The 19393-nt window shown below is 38.7% G+C and overlaps 1 protein-coding gene across 3 annotated transcripts in view; it reads left to right on the forward strand.

Moving 5' to 3' along the window:
- GRIN2A (glutamate ionotropic receptor NMDA type subunit 2A) overlaps positions 1-19393 on the forward strand; it is a 164599-nt gene that overhangs the window by 77365 nt on the left and 67841 nt on the right. For all 3 annotated transcript variants that reach the window (XM_085074881.1, XM_085074880.1, XM_085074882.1), the window contains one exon: positions 13021-13613. In XM_085074881.1, the coding sequence (XP_084931007.1) occupies positions 13021-13613 (593 nt within the window). The remainder of the gene's footprint in view (positions 1-13020; positions 13614-19393) is intronic.

Genomic DNA, 19393 nt, shown 5'->3' on the forward strand with positions numbered 1-19393 from the left:
AATCCACAAATAGTGAAAGGAAATATTTGCTGATATCTGCGAGGAGTTAATTTGTTTTGCACTGTTCATCTGTTTCCAACATGCTGAATGTTTGTCTCTGGCTGTGTGTCAGCTCTGGACAGCAGAACTGCAATAGGGTGTGTTGGAAATAGCTGACCTGTCACCAGAAATGGCTTTTAGAGTCACTGTTCAGATGAAATTTGAACTTGTGGGACACCTCGTAGGGTGTCAGTGGGAGCACACCTGACTGCTCCTCTCTTGTGGTGCTTTGTAAACATCTCCCTTTCTTGTCCAAGCCTTACATGGGGAACCTCTCCCTTTTCAGTGGGTGGAATTTTGCTTCTTGCCTCCACTCTTGTTATCCAAGGTCCTTGGAGTAGCTCAGGGATTCTGAATTCCTTGCCAGTGATTTTGAAGTCTGTGCCAGGCAAGCTGAGGAGAGAAGATCCCTGCTGGGGGATGTTGGCCCACTCCCTGCAGCACGTGTTTGGTAACACAAACATGGTCCTTTGTTCTGTGCATGTTTTATGGAGGTGCTTTTGTTCTGAGTACTCTGCTCCTGACCTGATCTTTAGCAATTGAATTTCCTCCCATGGTGAGGCAGAACCAGAACAGAGCTTTCCTCTACAGGAGCGTGTTTCTGCCTCTTTCTCTGAGGTTTCTAATGGACTGACAGACTGTTGCCATGTAGCAGCAAATGTCTATCTCTCAGCAGGAATCACAGATCTCATCTGATTATCCAGGTATCCATCTCCTGAAGAGCTTCACGTGGGTGAGCAATTCAACTTTCTGTGGAATGGAGCATGTCAAGCAATTTGGCAAAGAATTTACATCTCAGTTTTCTTTTCTTTCCCAAGTTTCAATACATACTGTGCAGAAAGACTGCCTTATTTAATAGGGATTTGAAAAATCAACACTTTTCTCCCTAAAATGTGCTGTATCTGCCTCTGAACACAAGAGAATCCCTGCTTGCTCCAGAAGACTTTGTTGCAGAAAAAGTGGAGATTTGGTATAGCTTAATTATTTGCTTTTAAAATTATCTATTGATATAACATGAAGTATCATTATCTGTCAAACTTGAAATCACATTGCTTATATACAGAGAATTCGTTGAGAGGAGGGTCAGAACTGCCTAGTGAGAGCTGTGCTGTGAAGTCTTCCCATCTTTCCACATTTCACCAATATTTCAGGAGTTCTCGTGGAATATATTGCAATATAGTGCAAAGAATCAGTTCATAGCTTTTATCTTTTCCTTTCTGGTAGTACATCACAGTAAGTCATTGCAAAGATCAATCCTAAATTACTTAATAAGGTGTTTAACCACAGTGAAATAATAGACCTGCTGTGAACATCAGCTATCAGATGGAAATAGCTGGGATGCTGCTTTCAAGTCAGTAATTTTCAGACTGGGTTTTGGACACCAGAAGGTGTGAACTGAACATTACTCTTTTGGAGTATGGCACTGGGGATCAGAGAGGCAAAGCAAAATAGAGCAGTTTAAGGGGAGGCACATTCCCTTGTGGCTGTTACACTGAAATCTGAAGTGCAACTGCAACTTTCTTAACAAGCTTTGTTACATAAGGTTCCTGAAATGTAACGAGCACTCATCTTTTATGTGTGGAACTGAAAGCATTTACCACTTGTAAGAACAGGTGTTTTGTTTGTTAGCCATCCTACACAAAAGTGTTTTTTCCCAAATGATTGGCATCTAAATCCCATTGTTCTGTTAATGAAAATGAACAAGAACACCCACTTTGTATTTGTAGAGGAACTATTTCAGTTAACTGAGCATGAAACTCTTTTCTGAGGACACACAGAGTAACAAAAATAAAATGGCCATGGATGAAGTCTGTGCAGATGGTCCTTTCTGCATAAGCAAACCCACCCTTGGAGACTTCTGAGCACCCTGAGCTCCCATTGAACTTAGATGGGATGGCATTTACAATTTGGTTGCATTATGGATACTTGAAAAAATATAACTATTGTAGCACATACCAAGATTAGCTACAAACCTTTTTGTTTCATACCTAGGTTAGAAAAACTCAAAAGTATAATTTGATATTTTCATAGGAATCTGTGGAAGTCATAGATTTGTTTGGTGTTGTACCTATCTAGGAAAATCCTACATGCATTGTGTTGTCAAATGCAACTAATAAAAATCTCTGGCCTTGAAACTATCAACCCATATAATAAGTTTTGTTACTTATTTGTGTTCAGTACAAGGATTAGAATGTTTCCCTTTTCAAAGATATTGTGTAGGTTAAGAAGGATGTCCTCAGTCCTCTCCACATTGTACAAACATGTTTTTCTTTATAGCTGGAAATGAGATACTCAGTTTGCTTTAGCACTGCAGTATTTACTGTGTGTGGTATGACTGTTAAGTCCATAATAATTTCTAGAAAGAATTACTATGCCTTGTAAGGAGATAAATAGTATTTTGAACATTTCCTTTCTTGATGTTATGTTTTCCCTCTGATATTTGCTGTAAATCAGAACCATGCTTAAAGATACTTTGCCTCTGTATAGCTCAGGAAAAGTAACAAGCTAAGCTATTTCACAGAAGAAATAGTTTTACTGCCCGTATAAAGTCTCTGTAATTTGAATATATGTTGGTAAAGCTTTTCTGCCTGGAATATTATTTGCTTGTGGGAATAATGCTTGGCAAATCTCTTGATGTGTGATATTCTTGCAACTAAATAAGTTGGTGCATCCTTAAACAGAATGCCAAAAAGAAAATGTAGATTTAAATCAAATGTGTGGAACAGTGTGGGTAGAGTCAGAAAAGAAAAATTAGACTTTTTGTCTGCACATTTCTGTTACATTACCTCACCCTCCATCACAGAATGCAGTCAATGCTTTTGTCCTTATCTGGATTGCTCAGGTATGGGGAAAACTGTTGTACCTGCCTGCAGCTGAATTCCACAGTCTTCCTATGTTCCTTCTGGTGTGGATGCTGGAGCTCTGAGCACTGGAGCCCTTGCAAGTACTTTAACACCAATGTGGTTTGTTTTGTGATTGTTCAAAAGCTCTGCAGTGAGTACCAGGGAAATACCATCCATTGTTGGTGTATTTTGTGCTACCTTCTTATCAGTAGGATTAATTCTAGGATAAGCAGTTAGTCACCCTCTCCTCTTGAGCAAGGGTGATATGTAAGTACGGATTTAGATCACATATCAGAAATTTTATAACTGAACTTGCTTCTGACCTGCTGCTCTGAAATGTACAATGGAGAAGGATATCCATTTCTAGATTGATAGGCTGATCCCTCACTTTGAGAAAGCATGTAATATCTATTAGCATAACACAAGAGCAGCTGTAGCTTTGCCCAGAGGCCAAGGATGGTGCCTAAAGAGGAGAATATAAAGCATAAGCATAAATGGAATTTCCCTTGAGTACAGTCCCTTCTTCAGATCTGCTGACTGTACCTAAGAGCAGAGGAGCATACTGAGCATTGTGGAACACTTCCTCCTAGAAGAATTTAAAAGCAGCATATGTGGTTAGGGTGAATTACAAGGGTTTTGTCACTTGGCCTTTTAAGGGCAGGTGAGTCAGGTTTGCACCTCTTCTTGTTCACCCAAACTACCTGGGGAACCAAAATTCGTGTCTTCTTGAAGAGATCAAGAGTCTTCAATCTCTTATCTTGCTCTGATACTTAAATTTATCCCACAAATCTCTGTTGCCATGGAAAGCTGCTTGGAATGACTCCTTGAACTCTGTTCACCCTTCCTCTTAAAAAATTCCTTTCCCATCTGTCTGTTTGCCCTCCCCAGCTCCTCTCTGGCTATTGGGTTTCTCCCTTTGGTCCTGTGCTGCTGAAGCAGCTTCACGGAGGTGCTGGTCCAAAACTTCTGGCTCATCAAGGAAAACCACATAGTTAACAGCACACAGTAGAAAATTAAATTGACTTTTTATTTCTTTTATTTGCCTAATGTTTTATACTCACCATTTGGTGAAAGGGGGTGGAGGAGGAGGTTGTTTGTTACCTTCATTTTTACTTGTTAAGTGGAGATGTATGGAAATGACTTAGTTAATGGTTTTCTGGCTTCTCATCCTCAACACAAATGAGAAGTGTTTTCAGCATTCAGTTGAGGCCAAATGTTTTTGGATAAGGAGATGATGTCTTAAGGCATTTTTACTGATATTCAATTATGCTTATCTTTCTATATAGTGTATGACATTTATGCACATATGCAAGACATACTATAAGTAAACAGCCTATTTGGCTTCATTCAGCTGCTATTAAATCCTAAATTCTTACTGATTTTGGATTTAATGCTGAATTCTTAGCCATAGTATATTTAAATGTTATTGTGGGTAAGTAAGGTTTTGATTTTGTTTACAGGATTAATAAGATTGGATGGTGGTTTTTTTAAAGCTCTTGATGGCAAAAGCTGTACATTTTCATAAATTTTGTTGATGTGTGAGCTGTAACTGGTTTGATATTGCAGAAGGATTTTCTTGTGCAATACTTGATAAGAGATTTGAACAGAGAATCATACTTAACTTCAGCCACTCTAAATCCTTGATCTAAGCAACTTTTCCTATAGGTTGGGGTATCAATACATATGAAAATGACACTGTAAAGTCGTATAATTATGTGAAATGTTTAGTGTGCTGCATACCAAATAGCTGGAATGAAAATTTGTTCCAGGGAGGAATTATTGCATAGCATTGATTCTTGAAAGTTTCCATAAGCTGTTCAAACACCTTATACTTTTTGATTGCACAGCAATAGTAATGTAAAGACATCAAATTTTACTTAGCTAAAATATTATCACTACGTATTTTAATTTAGCAGATACCCAAGAAGATGTCAAGTAAATTGGATTTTAGCATATTCTGTGGATGGCTCACAGTAATTTGTGTGCATGTTTAAACTTATGTCTGAGGTAGAGTGAAGTCAATATGGGTGACTGAATCTGAAAAGAAAATTAATTAAGCTGGTGCTGTAAAAAACTGCTGATCAGACACAATGTGACCACTGTGCTTTTTAAAGACTAATGATACAACCCTTTGGGGCAGTAAAATCTGTAAGTCTTAACTATTACAATAAAATTTTATTTACTGAAAATCTGAAAAATAGAATTGGCAAGCTTCACTTTTTATTTTAAAGACAAAGATAAAGGACTATTTTTTTCATTAGTTTCTTTTTGGAGTTGCTTGGAAATTTTAGAGTCTTCCTTTGTGTCAGAAATCCATCTGCCTCTACCAAAACCTGGCTGTCTGGGACTAATTTTGAAACTGGTTAAACCCCATGTAGAGGGTTGATTTCAGTAAGCATAGCCATTATCAACAGGATTGTTTTCAAGATTTATGATTAGAACTAGCTGTGTGCTCCAAGAAATAATATAACTCACTGTAACCTAAATGCTTTGCTTTTATATCCTTTGAAGTTCCCCAAATTGCCCATGAATCAAGAGAAGCTCACTGTGATGGCCTTGTGGGAGCAGATGTGGTTCAAAGTAAATGAACTAATTGATTTGATAGATAATTCTCTGCAGTCACAGAGTGAAACTCGAGGAAGGTGAGAGATTCCCCATAGCCTAGTCTGTTGTTTTAGTAGTAAAAAGCTGAGTGTCTCAATCCTGATATGAAACAAGGGGAACATTGGTAAAGCAAACCTCAGTGCGATATGAGAGGAGTGGGGATGGACAGTCTATGTACCAAGATTTATATTTATTTTCCAGAAATCTATCTGGCTCATTTGGCTGGTATCCTTCAGCCATCCTGTATCTTTGTGGTATTTCATTTCAAGAGATGAATTATGTGAGTTACAAGGAACTACCACTACTAGGAGAGTACCTAGACTTTTCCTTTCTTCAAACCTCTGTGTGTATCCCTGCTGGATTTCCTGAGCCTTGACCTTTCACTGAGCTAATTCACAAGTCCACTGATGTTCTCTTAATGCTCTTTATTCCTATAAGCCTCAAAAATGGGTTTATTGTCTCTGAAAATGCACCTGGTCTTTCCTGATTCCAAGTGCATTTTGATAGTTTTGCAGTAAAATCATGGTTTGGGGTTGTGGTTCTTCCTGTTTAGTTTTATAGCATAATTTCATTGTTTATTTTTCTCAGGCAATAGAACAAGTCACCATCACTGTGTTAGAACTTTCTCATGTTGCCATGGGGAGAGCTGGAACAGGACCTTTTTTTTTTTTTTAACTGCTGTCACCAAAACTTTGTTTTGGTGTCTCAAATGTGAATTGTTGGCAGATGAACGTTCCCACACAGCAGAAAGCCAGTTACTTTCACCAGAATCATTGGAGTAACTTCACAGCAATTGCTTTCCCTGTCTTTGGAAAGTCATTAATTTCCCTGATTGCTCTCCCATCATTCAGAACAACTGCTTGAAGAGGCTTCACTGAAAGGACAGACTCAAGAGCTCTCCGTGTGAACTCAGGTGTTCCTTGAGGTGAAAGATGTGCTCTGTGGCTCATTTAAAGTCATTTTCCTATGGAAAATGAGGTCTTCTTGGGCTCTTCAAGAGAATATTTACTTATATCAGTTTAATGATGACTAATGACATGAATAAAGCAGAAGGACATTGCTTACACAAACCATAAAAAAATCTAAATTTAAAAAATGGCAAAGCATTTATTTGCAGTCATGGCAAGGGGCATAAGAGAAATGATACTCAGCCATAACTGATGGTATAAAATCTGTCCTCCTTGCTACCCAATATGTTAGGTCAAACACATTTTTCAATATTTACTTTCTGGGTGAAATGCTTACAGGAAAAGAAACTTCCATACAAATCCCATAAAGGTAAAAGATTTTAGTATAATGCTTATTACACTGATGTATGGAACCACATAACCCAGAATGGGTTAAAGATTCAATGGTTCATATTCAAGAAATATTTGAACATACAAAACAAATGTATTATTTTTGAAAATACTTTTTATTCTCCCACATTCTTTGCAGGCCTCAGTACTGCACTTCTTGTGTTGGGATTCTTTTTGACCCCAAAACCTTCACAATAGCTGTTACTTATCCAAATAGCAAAGCATGCCCATGCTGCCTTTTTGTAGACCACAATTTTGCCCTTCCTTATTGAAATATTCACAGTGTACAATGTTTCTGTAACTGTGGAAACTGAAGTTTGTCTAGAAAGGAGTTATCTTGTCAATAAACTTCCATCAAATCACCACCCCTACTGATTGACGTGAATCTTTTCCGGATTTTATTGCCTGGTCACAGGCTGGACTCTTTCCAGCCTTTGAAAGCATTTTTCACTTGTCTGTCCTGGTTGATCAGGAGCTCAGACTGAGACACCCAATTTCCAATGTTTGAACAATCTGTGAAAGAAAACGCAGATGTGTTGAAAATCCAGATGGTGAGTGAGTTGCAGCCCAGGAATGGCTCATGAGCTCTGAGCAAAATCAGTCATCTTCCATAGTTAGGTTATTTCACTCTAATGACAGATTGAGGTACTTTCGTTAGACATGATGCTCTTTTATTCAAAGAATGTAAAGGATCAAAACCCAGGTGACTCTGCAATGATCTCTAGAATCCCTATTCTCATTGCTTTCTATTTGTTGATTTGCTATTCTGGTACCAAAAAAATAGTGACAAACTTCAGCTCTTATAACAGGCCAAGATAAGCCAAGTAGGTAGTCTAACATTAAATGGATATATTAAAAAGGGAAAAAAACCTCCACAGAACCTGTTATCTAGCAAAATTCTTAGGATGAAACCATGACCTGAAAATACAGAAGTCTTTGCAAAATGAATTCCTGCAGACTCCCTCTGGAAATGGGAAAGAACATGCTTGATTAAGCCAGTGCTAACCTTTTGAAATCATGTTTCTCTGATATTTATTCCTTGAAATAATAAAAGGGGACATGTCAGATGTTGGAAAGCCATAATGTACTCCCTTGCTTCTACTGCCCTTTTCTAACTTCAATGTTCCTCTCCTAGAGCAAACTTTTAAAATAAAAAGTAAGGCCTTGCTTTGTCCTTTTAGCTGACCTTTATACATTTTGTGGTTGTGCATTTGCACCAGGTAAATTACAGAGTAAGAAAATTTCCACTCTTTTTCTGCCTCTGGTTTCACCATGTGTGAGGCCAGGGTGGTGACAGGTCCTTGGGAAGCAAGTATTTTCTTTTTGTAAGAATGGGTAAATTATTTCCACCCTCACATGTTGCTGTGCTTTGTATGAAAGTACAAAATTTTGTATAATCTCCCCCAAATTGCTCCCATGGTGATAATGGAGGAGTTTTCTCCCTGGGCACCTCAGTGAGATGTTTGTATTGGGAATTGCGTGTTCTGTCTCCTAATGAATAGAGGCAAAATTCAATAACTTAAGAATTCAAAAATATGCAGGTTGTCTTGGTGGAAAGGTTTTCCTTTCAGCTCTTCCACTTCAGTGCTTGTATTTACTGAAAGTTTGGCGTGGGTCTGTGCCCTTCCACAAAGGAAAAGCCTGTGGCTGGAGCCTGGATATTCATGGCAGAGAAATGCAATTCTTGTCATGTTTACCAGGGGATCAATGCATCACGTCAAGTAATCCAAGAAAAATGGTACCAAGTTAATATCCTGCAAGATGCATTTTTTAACCTACACTTGAGATCGGCAGAAATAATTTTATTCAGTATATTTTTGATGCAATGCTAAATTATTCAGTTGAATTCATGACTAACCTCTGGCTTTCCTTTTTCCCAGTCTTTACAAAAATGACAAATAACTACTATATTTCATTAAACAGGGAACAGCTTGTGCTGTGTATGGAGACCTGGCACCATGTGCCTTAACTCTTTATGAGAATGAAATGTCAAATTTACAACTGTGTAAAATCAGAGAAAAATTATTTCTGCTGGACTCTGTGAAAGAAAGTAAGAACGAAGCAATTAAGATAACTTTAAAGTCCTACTTGTAGTCCTGTCATAATAATCTTGTTGCTAGCTGAATAAAATCATCCTCTGGATTGCTTTTTAAACTCCCTTTCATATTGGTTTTTGCTTCCTGTTGTAATATTGTCTTACCAGTGAAATGACTGGCCCTTGCTGTGTCTGGGGAGTGGAAAATTGACTTGGTCCTGTGCTGACCCCAGTTTTGTTCTGGTTTAGTATTTAATTTTCATTTAACGAAAGGTACACTGGTTTAGGTAACAGATGTTTCTTCCCTTAATTGACCAACTAGTGCAGCCTTTTCCCTGGTAGGCACCAAGTACTGCCAGGGCTCACCTCAGCTGTTCACAGCTGTGAGAGAGCCCTGCTGAGCTCATGGAAAAGCTGTGCCTGGGAAACTGAGATGTCATGAAAACAGCTGAGGATGAGGTTTCTAGAGAAATATTCCTGTAATTTGCTGGAACTGGGAAAGTGAAATGTGCTATTCTGACAACAGTGACAGATTTATAGACTCGGTACACTAATTAAAAAGCAACTTACTCTAATGTATTAATCTATAAAATGACAGCAGCAGTGAGAGGTGTGCTGTTGTGTGCACAAGTGTGGGAACATTGAAGTGCCCTCCTCCTGCAATGACAGAGCCTTGTGTCGTGTTCAAAATTCAGGAATGGTGCTCAGCAAGAGGCAATTGAAGGATTACTTCCTTCTGGTGAGAAATGTATGGGGAGATGTTTTGCTGTAAACTGCTGTTCATGTGCAAGACAAAAAGAAAAAGTTTTCATTTGCTCTTTACCTTCTCTTTTCATTGCTGTTTTTTGTTCACATGGCTGTGGTCGGATGCAGCTAAGAAGCTGGAAGAGAAAACAACTTCTTCTAACTAAATTTCTACTCATGTTAAGTGTAACATCTTGGGGTTTTCATGCTTTGAGATTTATCTGAGGAATTCCTCTGTAAAATTTTTCTTGCCCTGGATAAATTGTACCACTTCTTGCAACCACTACCAGCAATCTCAATAGCTGGGGGCATGGAGGAGAGAAAAAAATAATATTTCTACTGTGCAATCAAACTACCTCTGATATTACATCTGTATTCCTACTTCAGCAATGATTTAGATGGATGTCTCAATACATGACAAGATGACAGTTAAATGAAAATAACAGAATAATTTTGGTGTTTTACAAACATCACTCTAGTTTGCATTCGGATATAGAAAATTGGAATTGAGTATTTTGTTACATAGACGGAATTTAAGTCTGTATAAAGCAGAGGAATAATAATGCTTCTTGAAAAGGATGTGAGGCTTAAAACCCCCCAAAATGAAAAGCTCTGTTGATGTTTAATAAAACAATAGTTGAATCTGTTACTGTTTTATTTATTTATTTGCTATTTCTTTACTAAACTTCTCCCTTCCCTCAGTTTAATGGATATGTCCTTGAATATTCTCCTTATAGGCATTTAAATATCTGCTGAAGTTCCTAAGGCTGCAGTTTGCTTGTAATCTTCCATCTGTTTCAGACTCATTGTAAACACACAGTCAGGTTTGCAGCTCCATAAAAGCATTCAGTGAAGTCAATGCAGTTACATGGGATTTCTTCAGATGAGAATCTCACTTGTGATATTCAAATCTCCATTTTTCCTGAACCCAAACTTCTTTTCACTGCATAATTACAGGGGTTTTTTTCAGCATTCTGATCACAGATTTATCATGATTGCCTGATTTTGACTAGACTTTCCATTCACAATTATAGGAAAAAGATTATTGTAATATAGTTGTGACCTTTCCAAAAATATCTAATCAAAACTCCTTTCATAAACTGCTTTTCTAAAGTAATATATACAAAAGGAAAGGATTTATTTTTATTCTCTTTTGTTGTCAGCCTGCTGCAATGGTGACACAGGGCATTGTGCTCAAGACTGTTAATTTCCAGGGAAGATGCCAAGGACTGCTCTAGGTTAAAATTCTGCATTTACTAGCTTAAAAGGTCACACTTGAAAATGTCCATGTGAGTGTTTTTTGCCCCCAAATCATCATTTATCTTTAGTTGCCTCACTGGAGAAGTTCCTTGTGATGCACAAAGGACCAAGGTGTATGTATCATTCGACAGAATTATTCCACTGCATTAGTAGTTATAAACCACACATAGAAATGGGAAAGAGTCAAAGGATATGATGGATATAATCTATTCAATTTACTGTAAATTATTTTACTTTTTACTGTAATTTAGCATAACCATAAATAGACACCAAGATAAGAGGTAGAGAAGAAAACTGAAGTGATTGGCTTTGCATAACAGTATTTTTTATGTTCAGATAGGAGGCTGCAGGAAAGTTGGATTCATGGCACTGTCTCTAGTTACCTACTTTACTTTGTGATAGTAAATCAGTAATGAAGTCATTAAATGCTGACTCTGAGCAGTTTTTCTTTGTGCTGAGTTCCTTTAGCTGTGAATATCCCCATATGAAAAGCTTATTTACTTGTTTTCAAATATCCAGTGCAGGTCACCAGGAAATAGCTCCTTGAAGAATTCAGCAACCAAATCTTCCTTATTCAGTTCTTCTCCAAAATATGTTTTAAAACATTTGTAATTAACCCAAACCCACTTCATATCAGTCTCTGGCATTCAGGATGTCATCTCTGAGGTACCAAAGAAGCCATGGCAGATGATTTCATTACCACCAGCAGTGTGTATTTTATACCTTCAGTATCAGTCTTCGGGGTCTGACACAAGTTGTAAGACTTTTATTGCTGTCAAACTATATAAAATCCTGGTGTCAGCTTCTTAACACTTGGAAAGTAATAACACTCCTCATCTTCTATTAAAAAATGTACAGACTGTTTTCCTGGAATAGATTTGCAGAGCTTGCAGAGCTGAGTTATTCTCACTAATATTTGTATGTTTAACACCACCCTGCTATGAAACTCAGATCAATTAATCTGTTTCTGTTCCCTGAGAGTGTAAAATTGGATAGCACTTCATGACCATGTTCATAAAACATTTTAAATTAAATGCACTGTATATGTCTTTCTGCAGAAACCTGCATAAGAAATCTTGAATGATTCATATCTTACTTTTAAATCATAAGCTTTTGTTTCACCAGGAATTCATGCTTTCTGTATCTGAAAATGATGCAGATAAGTTGCTACTACTGGTCAGGAATAAATTCTGAAGTAAAATGAAAATAAAGAATTTTACAGCTTCCCATGTACAGTTTTGGCACTCTAATAATTGTATGTAAATGAATAATGTAAAATTAAAAAAAAAATAGATCTTACAGCAACTTAGTAAAAATAGACCACTGAAAGTGATTGTAAATTTAGTGCCAACAGTATTAATTGTGTTGCCTATTTCTGATAATGTTAAAATAAGCAGCACCTGCTGTTACGCTGTATAAAATATTCAGAATACTGTAAATCATAAGAGAAACATTAGAAACAAATCAGTGCTGGGCAACATTACAGAGCAGTTATAGACTCTGAGGCCATTGTCTGAAGTTATTTCCATTTAAGACCTTTAATGAGGACACTGACAGATTGCTGGTTGTCCTCAGAGTCCCATCCTGTTAATTCTCCATCAGGCATCAATGGGCCATGTGCTCTGAATGGAGCAGGACCAGTACTGAACTCAGTCCCCGGGGACAGAAAATCTAATTCTGCAGAGTCTGAAAGCTTCCACCAAGTCTAGTGAACCTTGGAAATGAAGTCCCCCTCAGACATTATGTCTGGAAATACAGAGATCCTTTATATATGTATGCAGCATGTGCATTGCAATTTATTTCTACTGTAACTACAAATTGGTACGAATTTGTTGGGCTGCATTCCTGTGTTTACAGGAATGTAAAACTTCCTGCTGGAGAGTTCTTTAACTGTGGGTGGCTGTCCCTAGGGAGCTTCCTCAGTAGCTACTGATTTATTGTCTTCAAGTGATCAAGCACTTGGTAATTTCCTATGTAAATATTGGTTTGTACTTTTTGGCAAATATTTTAATTAGCTGTAGTACCTATGATCGTTGTCACTTACTGATGATCTGAAAATGATAAACCACAGAAAGTTACGGGAATGCAATGGATTTTTGGTAGTGCTGGTGGAACAAAGAAAGCAGAACAATTAGAGATCCTATTCCCTTTACAATTGAACCAAGTTGTTAACCTTTTGTTCTGTTTTGCATTCTAGGATGTCATGTCCACGTTCTTCCAGTTTGGGGCTTCCATCCAGCAAGAAGCCATTATCATGCTGAAGATCATGCAGGATTATGACTGGCATGTGTTCTCTCTGGTGACCACCACTTTCCCTGGATATCGAGATTTCATCAATGTCATTAAGACCACCGTGGAAAACAGTTTTGTGGGCTGGGACATGCAGAATGTCATCACACTCGATACTGCCTTTGGAGATGCCAAGACCCAAATTCAGCTGAAGAAAATCCATTCATCTGTCATCCTGCTGTATTGTTCCAAGGATGAAGCTGTCTACATCCTGGATGAGGCTCGATCCCTGGGCCTTACTGGCTATGATTTCTTTTGGATAGTTCCCAGCCTGGTTAGTGGTAACACAGAAATCACTCCCAAGGAGTTTCCTTCAGGACTCATTTCAGCAGCTTACGATGAGTGGGACTACAGTTTAGAAGCTCGGGTACGGGATGGCCTTGGGGTTATTGCCACTGCTGCATCAGCCATGCTGGAAAAATACTCCTTCATTCCTGAAGCAAGAACAAGCTGCTATGGACAACTGGAGAAGAATGACAGGCCCTCTCAAACTTTGCACAAGTAAGGATGATTGCTTTGGGTTATTTTTACCTATGTAGCCTTGGTCGTTTTCTGTTCTATTGCCACTGTATGTTTCTTGAAGGAGAATATTGGTTTTTGCCAATCCCATGTGCCCTTTTGAAGCATTGGTTTTCAGATGTTCCAGTAGAATGTGCACGAGAACTTGCTGCACTGCTAACTGTGCTCCTGGAGATGGGGATGCTGTGGAGAATAAATACTGCTCTGAATCTAATGTAGATGACAGAAATTGGTTTTAGAGGGTATGAAGCTGAGTTAACAGAATTGGACTATAGTGTGCTTTAACTGTGAGGTAGAATTGCCGAAATGCTCTGGAGGCTGTGCCTGTATCACTTGCATCAGCAGGAACCTGGTAATATTTTAGGAGACAAGCAATGTGCAGCATTGAAGAGGTGTCCCTGGAAATTACAGAAGTATTAGATTAGTTAGGCAGCTTTTATCACATAAGAACTGAAATCTGTCCCTTCTGCTTTGTGAGGGTTTATTTTTTGTCACCTTTACTAGAATAACAGTAAAAATTAATCTGCATTAATCCAGACTGATATAGATGTTTTCTCTAAACAGTTTGTCAGATGGGAATTGCCAAGGTTTAAATCAGGATTCTTTTTTTACTATTATTATTTTCATTTTAATTATCCCTTTTAGACATGATAATCCTGATTACTTGTATCCAAAATGTTGCATGGTAATACATTTCTTTATCTGGTCTGTGAGAGGAAGTAGAGTATCTTGCATATTTTTTAATAGCTCTTGACAGTATGGAAGCTACTAAGCAGTATTTATGACATTTGTTCTGACCAAATAGTGCAGATGAAGTGCTTTCTACAGAAAATCAGGATGGAATTGGCACAGGAAGGAAAGTTGGTGCTGATTTCAGATAGAAGATTTTGGAACAGTTTTAATCTTGAGATGTATGTGCATATTTAGATTAGGAGTTGATTACTACACGATGTCCTGGAACAGTTGTTTTCCATGAAAACAGCATCTTTGCACACAGCATTCTTCAGAAGCTTTCGTAAAAGCCAAAAACTGCCAAATAAACGGATTTTAACATTTCAGACACGTATTTTATACACATTTGTAGAGATATCCTTAGAGAGAACTTGCCTTTAGTATGACACTTGCAGGTTTTTTTTTGTGTTCCTTTTCCTATTTGTAAGCCTCTGCCTCTAAAGACACAAATTCCCTGGAGGCATTGCAGAAAACCCATGATTCTTTTCCTGCTGCCCCCTTTGCCCCTGGGAGTGGCCCTCTGGCCCGGCAGGGCTCTGGGAAGGCTGTGGGGTGTCTCTGGTGTCAGGGCAGAGCAGCTGGGAGGGCTGTCCCACCTGCACCCAGCATGGATCCCCGTGGTGCTGCTTAATGCACCTGCTGACAATGCCAGGCAACAGTGAAAGCATCCTGTTAACCAAATTCTGTGCCTTAATGCTGGGATCTGACCTACAAACCAAGGAGTCCACTATTAATAATTGAATTCCAGTTTCTGTGAAAGTTAAATTGTATTCTGTTGTAAGTGTTGGGGTTTAAACTACTGTGGTTCACTTAGAAGGGGCACAAAAATTTGAACCTGTTTTGAAAAAGGCTCCTACCCCATTGTTTGGGTAATATGCTAGTGTAGACTTAAGTATTCAGTACCCAGCATGAGCTGTATTTCTCCAAACAATCTTTATTTTCTCATTAAATCTGCATGACTACAAGAACAGGGCTTGTGAGCGCCAGGGCAGTGAGTTTAGACTTCACCAGAAGATTCTGCAGTGTGCAGTGTTTGATGCACCCAGGAATTATTAAGAGGAGGAGCTGTTTGTGCACTGTGGCTAAAAAAGTCACTGATGTGAAACACTGAGCTATGAAGTAAGAATACATTTTCTGTACCTGAGATTCTTTGAGTTTCTTCAACACCACAAGAATAAGAAACAGGCTGTTTTTAATTTAGAAATGTTGGAATTATACTAAAATGAATTAACTTTAAATAGTCTTTCTTATGTAATAACTCCCTAAGACTATTCTTGTCAGATATAATCTGCTAGAAAGGCAAGTATATGCAAGCATTTACCAGTACTAAGTAATCTCTGGGAGCTGACCAGTCTCTCCATGCCAAGGTGAATTACATAAATTCATTGTACTTTCTCATCCTCATCCCTAAATTGCAGGTTTCTTCTTTACATGACAAATCAATGCCTAAACTGGGGTTTTATTGTGAAGTGTAATTCTCACAGTTTCAGGTCACAGATTTGTATTCTAAGCTACAAGATAAATGCATATGTGCTGTATTAAAAAAGTAACCTGAAGAAAGGATTTTGGAGCGTGTTCACAATGGAAAGGGCTAAAGCAACTGTAAACAGCTTACAGACCTGAGATCTGCTGTGCTGTGCCCCTGTCCAGCTGGAAATCAGGGCTGGAGAAGTTGAGGTGTGCAAGAGGACACTGCTGGCAAGCTCAAAAGCAGAGAACTCAGTGGAAAGCAGGGATGGTAAGGAGATGCCTGACAAAACAAAGCTCAAAAGAGAGAAAAACCCCAGGACTTTCAGGTTCCATCTATTGTAATGACAATCTAATTCAGCTTTAAACCCAGTATAGTATTCTGAGGCTAGGCTATAATAGCTAATTTGCTTGTAAATGGATGTTGGTAATGCTTTATGTGCGATTTCCCACATCTAGATAGCAATTTTATCTCCATTTGTGAAGAAATTCTATGTAAAGAAAGCCAAGAAGTAAAAGCTCCTCCTCCCTCCTTCTCAAATCCTTTGAGTATTAAATTGGTTTGAAGATATATTTGTTTTGAAGCACACAGTTTATCTTTCCCCTGTCACTGCAATTCTAAGATGCTTTTATTGGCTTTCTAGACCCAGAAGAAAATCAGGTTTGCTTTAGTTTTTGGAATGATCTGATCAATGCTCATTTCTAATACCCATGGGAAAGCCAGTTTTTCCCTATGAATAAAGGATTTATAATAAAATACAGGGCTCATTTTCAATGCATTAAAAACAAGATATATATGTATATTTGTATCTGTATTGATTCAGATAATTTTCTTCTATCCATGTAAGGCCCAGATCTCCCAAGGCAGAAAACCACTATTGTGTGAAATACTGGCACAGCAGGATAAATAGAATTAGCACGTCATTAATGCCAAGTCAGATGAACAAACTCTTGTTCTTCCTGAAAAAAGGAAAACACCGAAGCAAACAAACAGCAAAACACAATAACCCTGCCAGTCATAATGGAAAATGCTGCTGCTTTGTGCATGGAAATGGTGCTGCTTTGTTTACAGGAGTGCTCATGGTGTGTATAAAAGTCATGACCCTGGGAGATGAATTTCACTATAACGTTTCCAACCATGCAGATCCCTACAGGAGTGGGTGAGGATGGTGAAGCTGTTGCCATTATCCTGAAAAGCAAAAAGACGTGTCTGTCCATGGGTAGTCAGGTGTTTGCCATGTGATGCTGACATTTAGGTAGATTCAGTTTCGAAATACAGCCAAGTGATAGGCAGGATTTAGAGACTCATCCTTCAGCAGTGAGGGTGTAGATCCAGAAAGTATCCTACCCTTCCCATTAAGCACAGTTTCCTTTATTTGTCCTCTGAACCAGGGAGCAGGAGTGATGGGAAGTCCAAAGGGCCAGGGACAAAAGCTTGGTTGTCCTTGCTGTTGTGCTGCTGTTATCCTTCAGCACAGCACCTTCTTCAGAGGGTGCGGGTTTGCTGTCCTCTAGTCCTGATAGTTATTCACCAAGTTCAATATTTTGATTCCAGCTTTTAGCATGACAGATAAATTTGCCTCTTTTGAGCGAAATCTGGGATTAAATGGACACAATGGTTTGATGAATAATCCAGGAAATCTGCTTAATCTTTTCCTGCATCCAGATCACAGCCAATTTGTAGAGGATTTGTTAAGTCAGAAGACTGAGGAACAATAGGGATCATCTTCTTTATTGGATGATTGAAGGTGTATAAATATGTAACTAATTAGATATGAAGCCAAAAGTAAAACTAAACTTCACAGGCAACAAAGGAGGGGCTGTTTTGGGAAACACTCTGCCCAAGAGACCCCAACGTGGTGCTGGTTTACTGACAAAGTGATTCAAGGAATTATTGAAAATCTGTACTAGAATCTTCTCCCAGGTTAGGTCAGTTTAGGAGGCAGAAAGTACCAAACAGTTGCTGGACTAGAACATTACCTTGTTATTGTGATAATTACAGTAATTGAAAACAAGAGAACAAGCTTGGCCTCTGGGAGTTGAGCAGAGCCAGCCTTTGGGGTGAACATTCTTGGAGATGCTCTTCATGTGAGCATTCTTGGAGATGGAGCTGCTGCAGGCACCATCCCCTTGCAGGAAGCTGGGCACATGTAATGGGGAAGAGTTTGGGATGCTTCTGAGGTGGTGCAGCAATATGTAATCAAATTAGGGCTTTTTTTGAAATGTTGGTGCTAACAATACCATTAACTTGCTAAACATTCTGGTATTTAGTTACACTCAGCTGTGACATATCTTAGGAAGTTGAGCCCTTTCTAGCTTTGCTCCCTCCCTTTGCCCCCCTTTCAGCAGGGCTCCCCAAGAATTTTGCTGCTTGTCTGGCAGCACTGGGGCAAAATGACTTTTCCAGACCCAGTGGCAGCTAATGCTTTAAGGAGCAGCTGGCAGGAGGTACCAGAAGCTGGCATGCCATTCCTTTTTCACAGTCACTGAGCAGATTGCTCCCAAAGTTTTACTCATCCATGCTGGCTCAAGGCCTAGGGAGAGATAGCTCCAAATCAAGGTACCCTTGTGGAGGAGCCAGGGCTGGGAAGGGGAGGAGGAGGATGCACAAAGAGGAAGAAGAGACTCTGCATCACTGCAAAGGATTTGAATTTAGAAAAAAAATCCCACATAGCCTAAGATATAGGATTATCTTTAAAAAAAAAAGTATCAGTACCTTGTTTAGTAGTGTTCTATTCAGACCTATTTCTATATGTACTTCAGACCACACATATATTCCACATTAAGCATTTCGTGATTTAATTTTACAGAGGACATCTGTTTCTTAATGATAAATAATGTGTCTTGGGGTTTCTGCTGATAAGTATCATTCAAATGTCACAGTTGAATCATAGTAAGGAAGTTCAGCAGTTCAGAGCCTCAACAAGATACAGAAGAAAAGACAAAATTTGGATTCACTCCTGCTTTTTTAGGTATGAGGCTGAGTGAATGCCAAGCCTTGACGGGTTGGCTGTCTAGATTATTAAACTGATTGGTTTTACACTATTTGCAGGAAAGAGAAATATCACCAGATAACATGTTGGTTTTGAAGACATTTCATCAACTTGAAATCTCAGTTTGGAAATTCCCTCTTTGAGAGAGGAGAGGGAGAGTTTCTCTTATGCAACATGTATTTCCCCAAGTCTCTGCTGCTTCTCTTCACTCCTTGCAGTTGTCAGAGATTTGAAACACTGCCCCATGGTGAAGAAGACACTAAATAAAAAATGATAGTCCCTGGTGATGGCACCTGAGGAGTGTATCAAGTTTGATTATCTCACATGAGGGCAGGAAATACAGATCTGAACTCATGGCAATGAGAAGTCCCCATGTCTTTCTGCTCCCTGCAGCTATAGGCCTGTGCTTTGTTTTGCAGGATGTTAGTAACTAAGTTCTTTCCTTAGGAGGTAGCTTAGAAGTGACACATTTTCATTAATTCCTCTGCCTTAACCATTTGCGATTTTTCCCAGCTGCTGGTGTGTTTGGGAGCTGCATTCTGGGTGGATTTCACACTAATTATAAACCAG

This window comes from Lichenostomus cassidix, chromosome 14 (assembly GCF_008360975.1).
Source record: "Lichenostomus cassidix isolate B80296 chromosome 14, HeHo_3.0, whole genome shotgun sequence".
Classification (NCBI taxonomy): Eukaryota; Metazoa; Chordata; class Aves; order Passeriformes; family Meliphagidae; genus Lichenostomus; species Lichenostomus cassidix.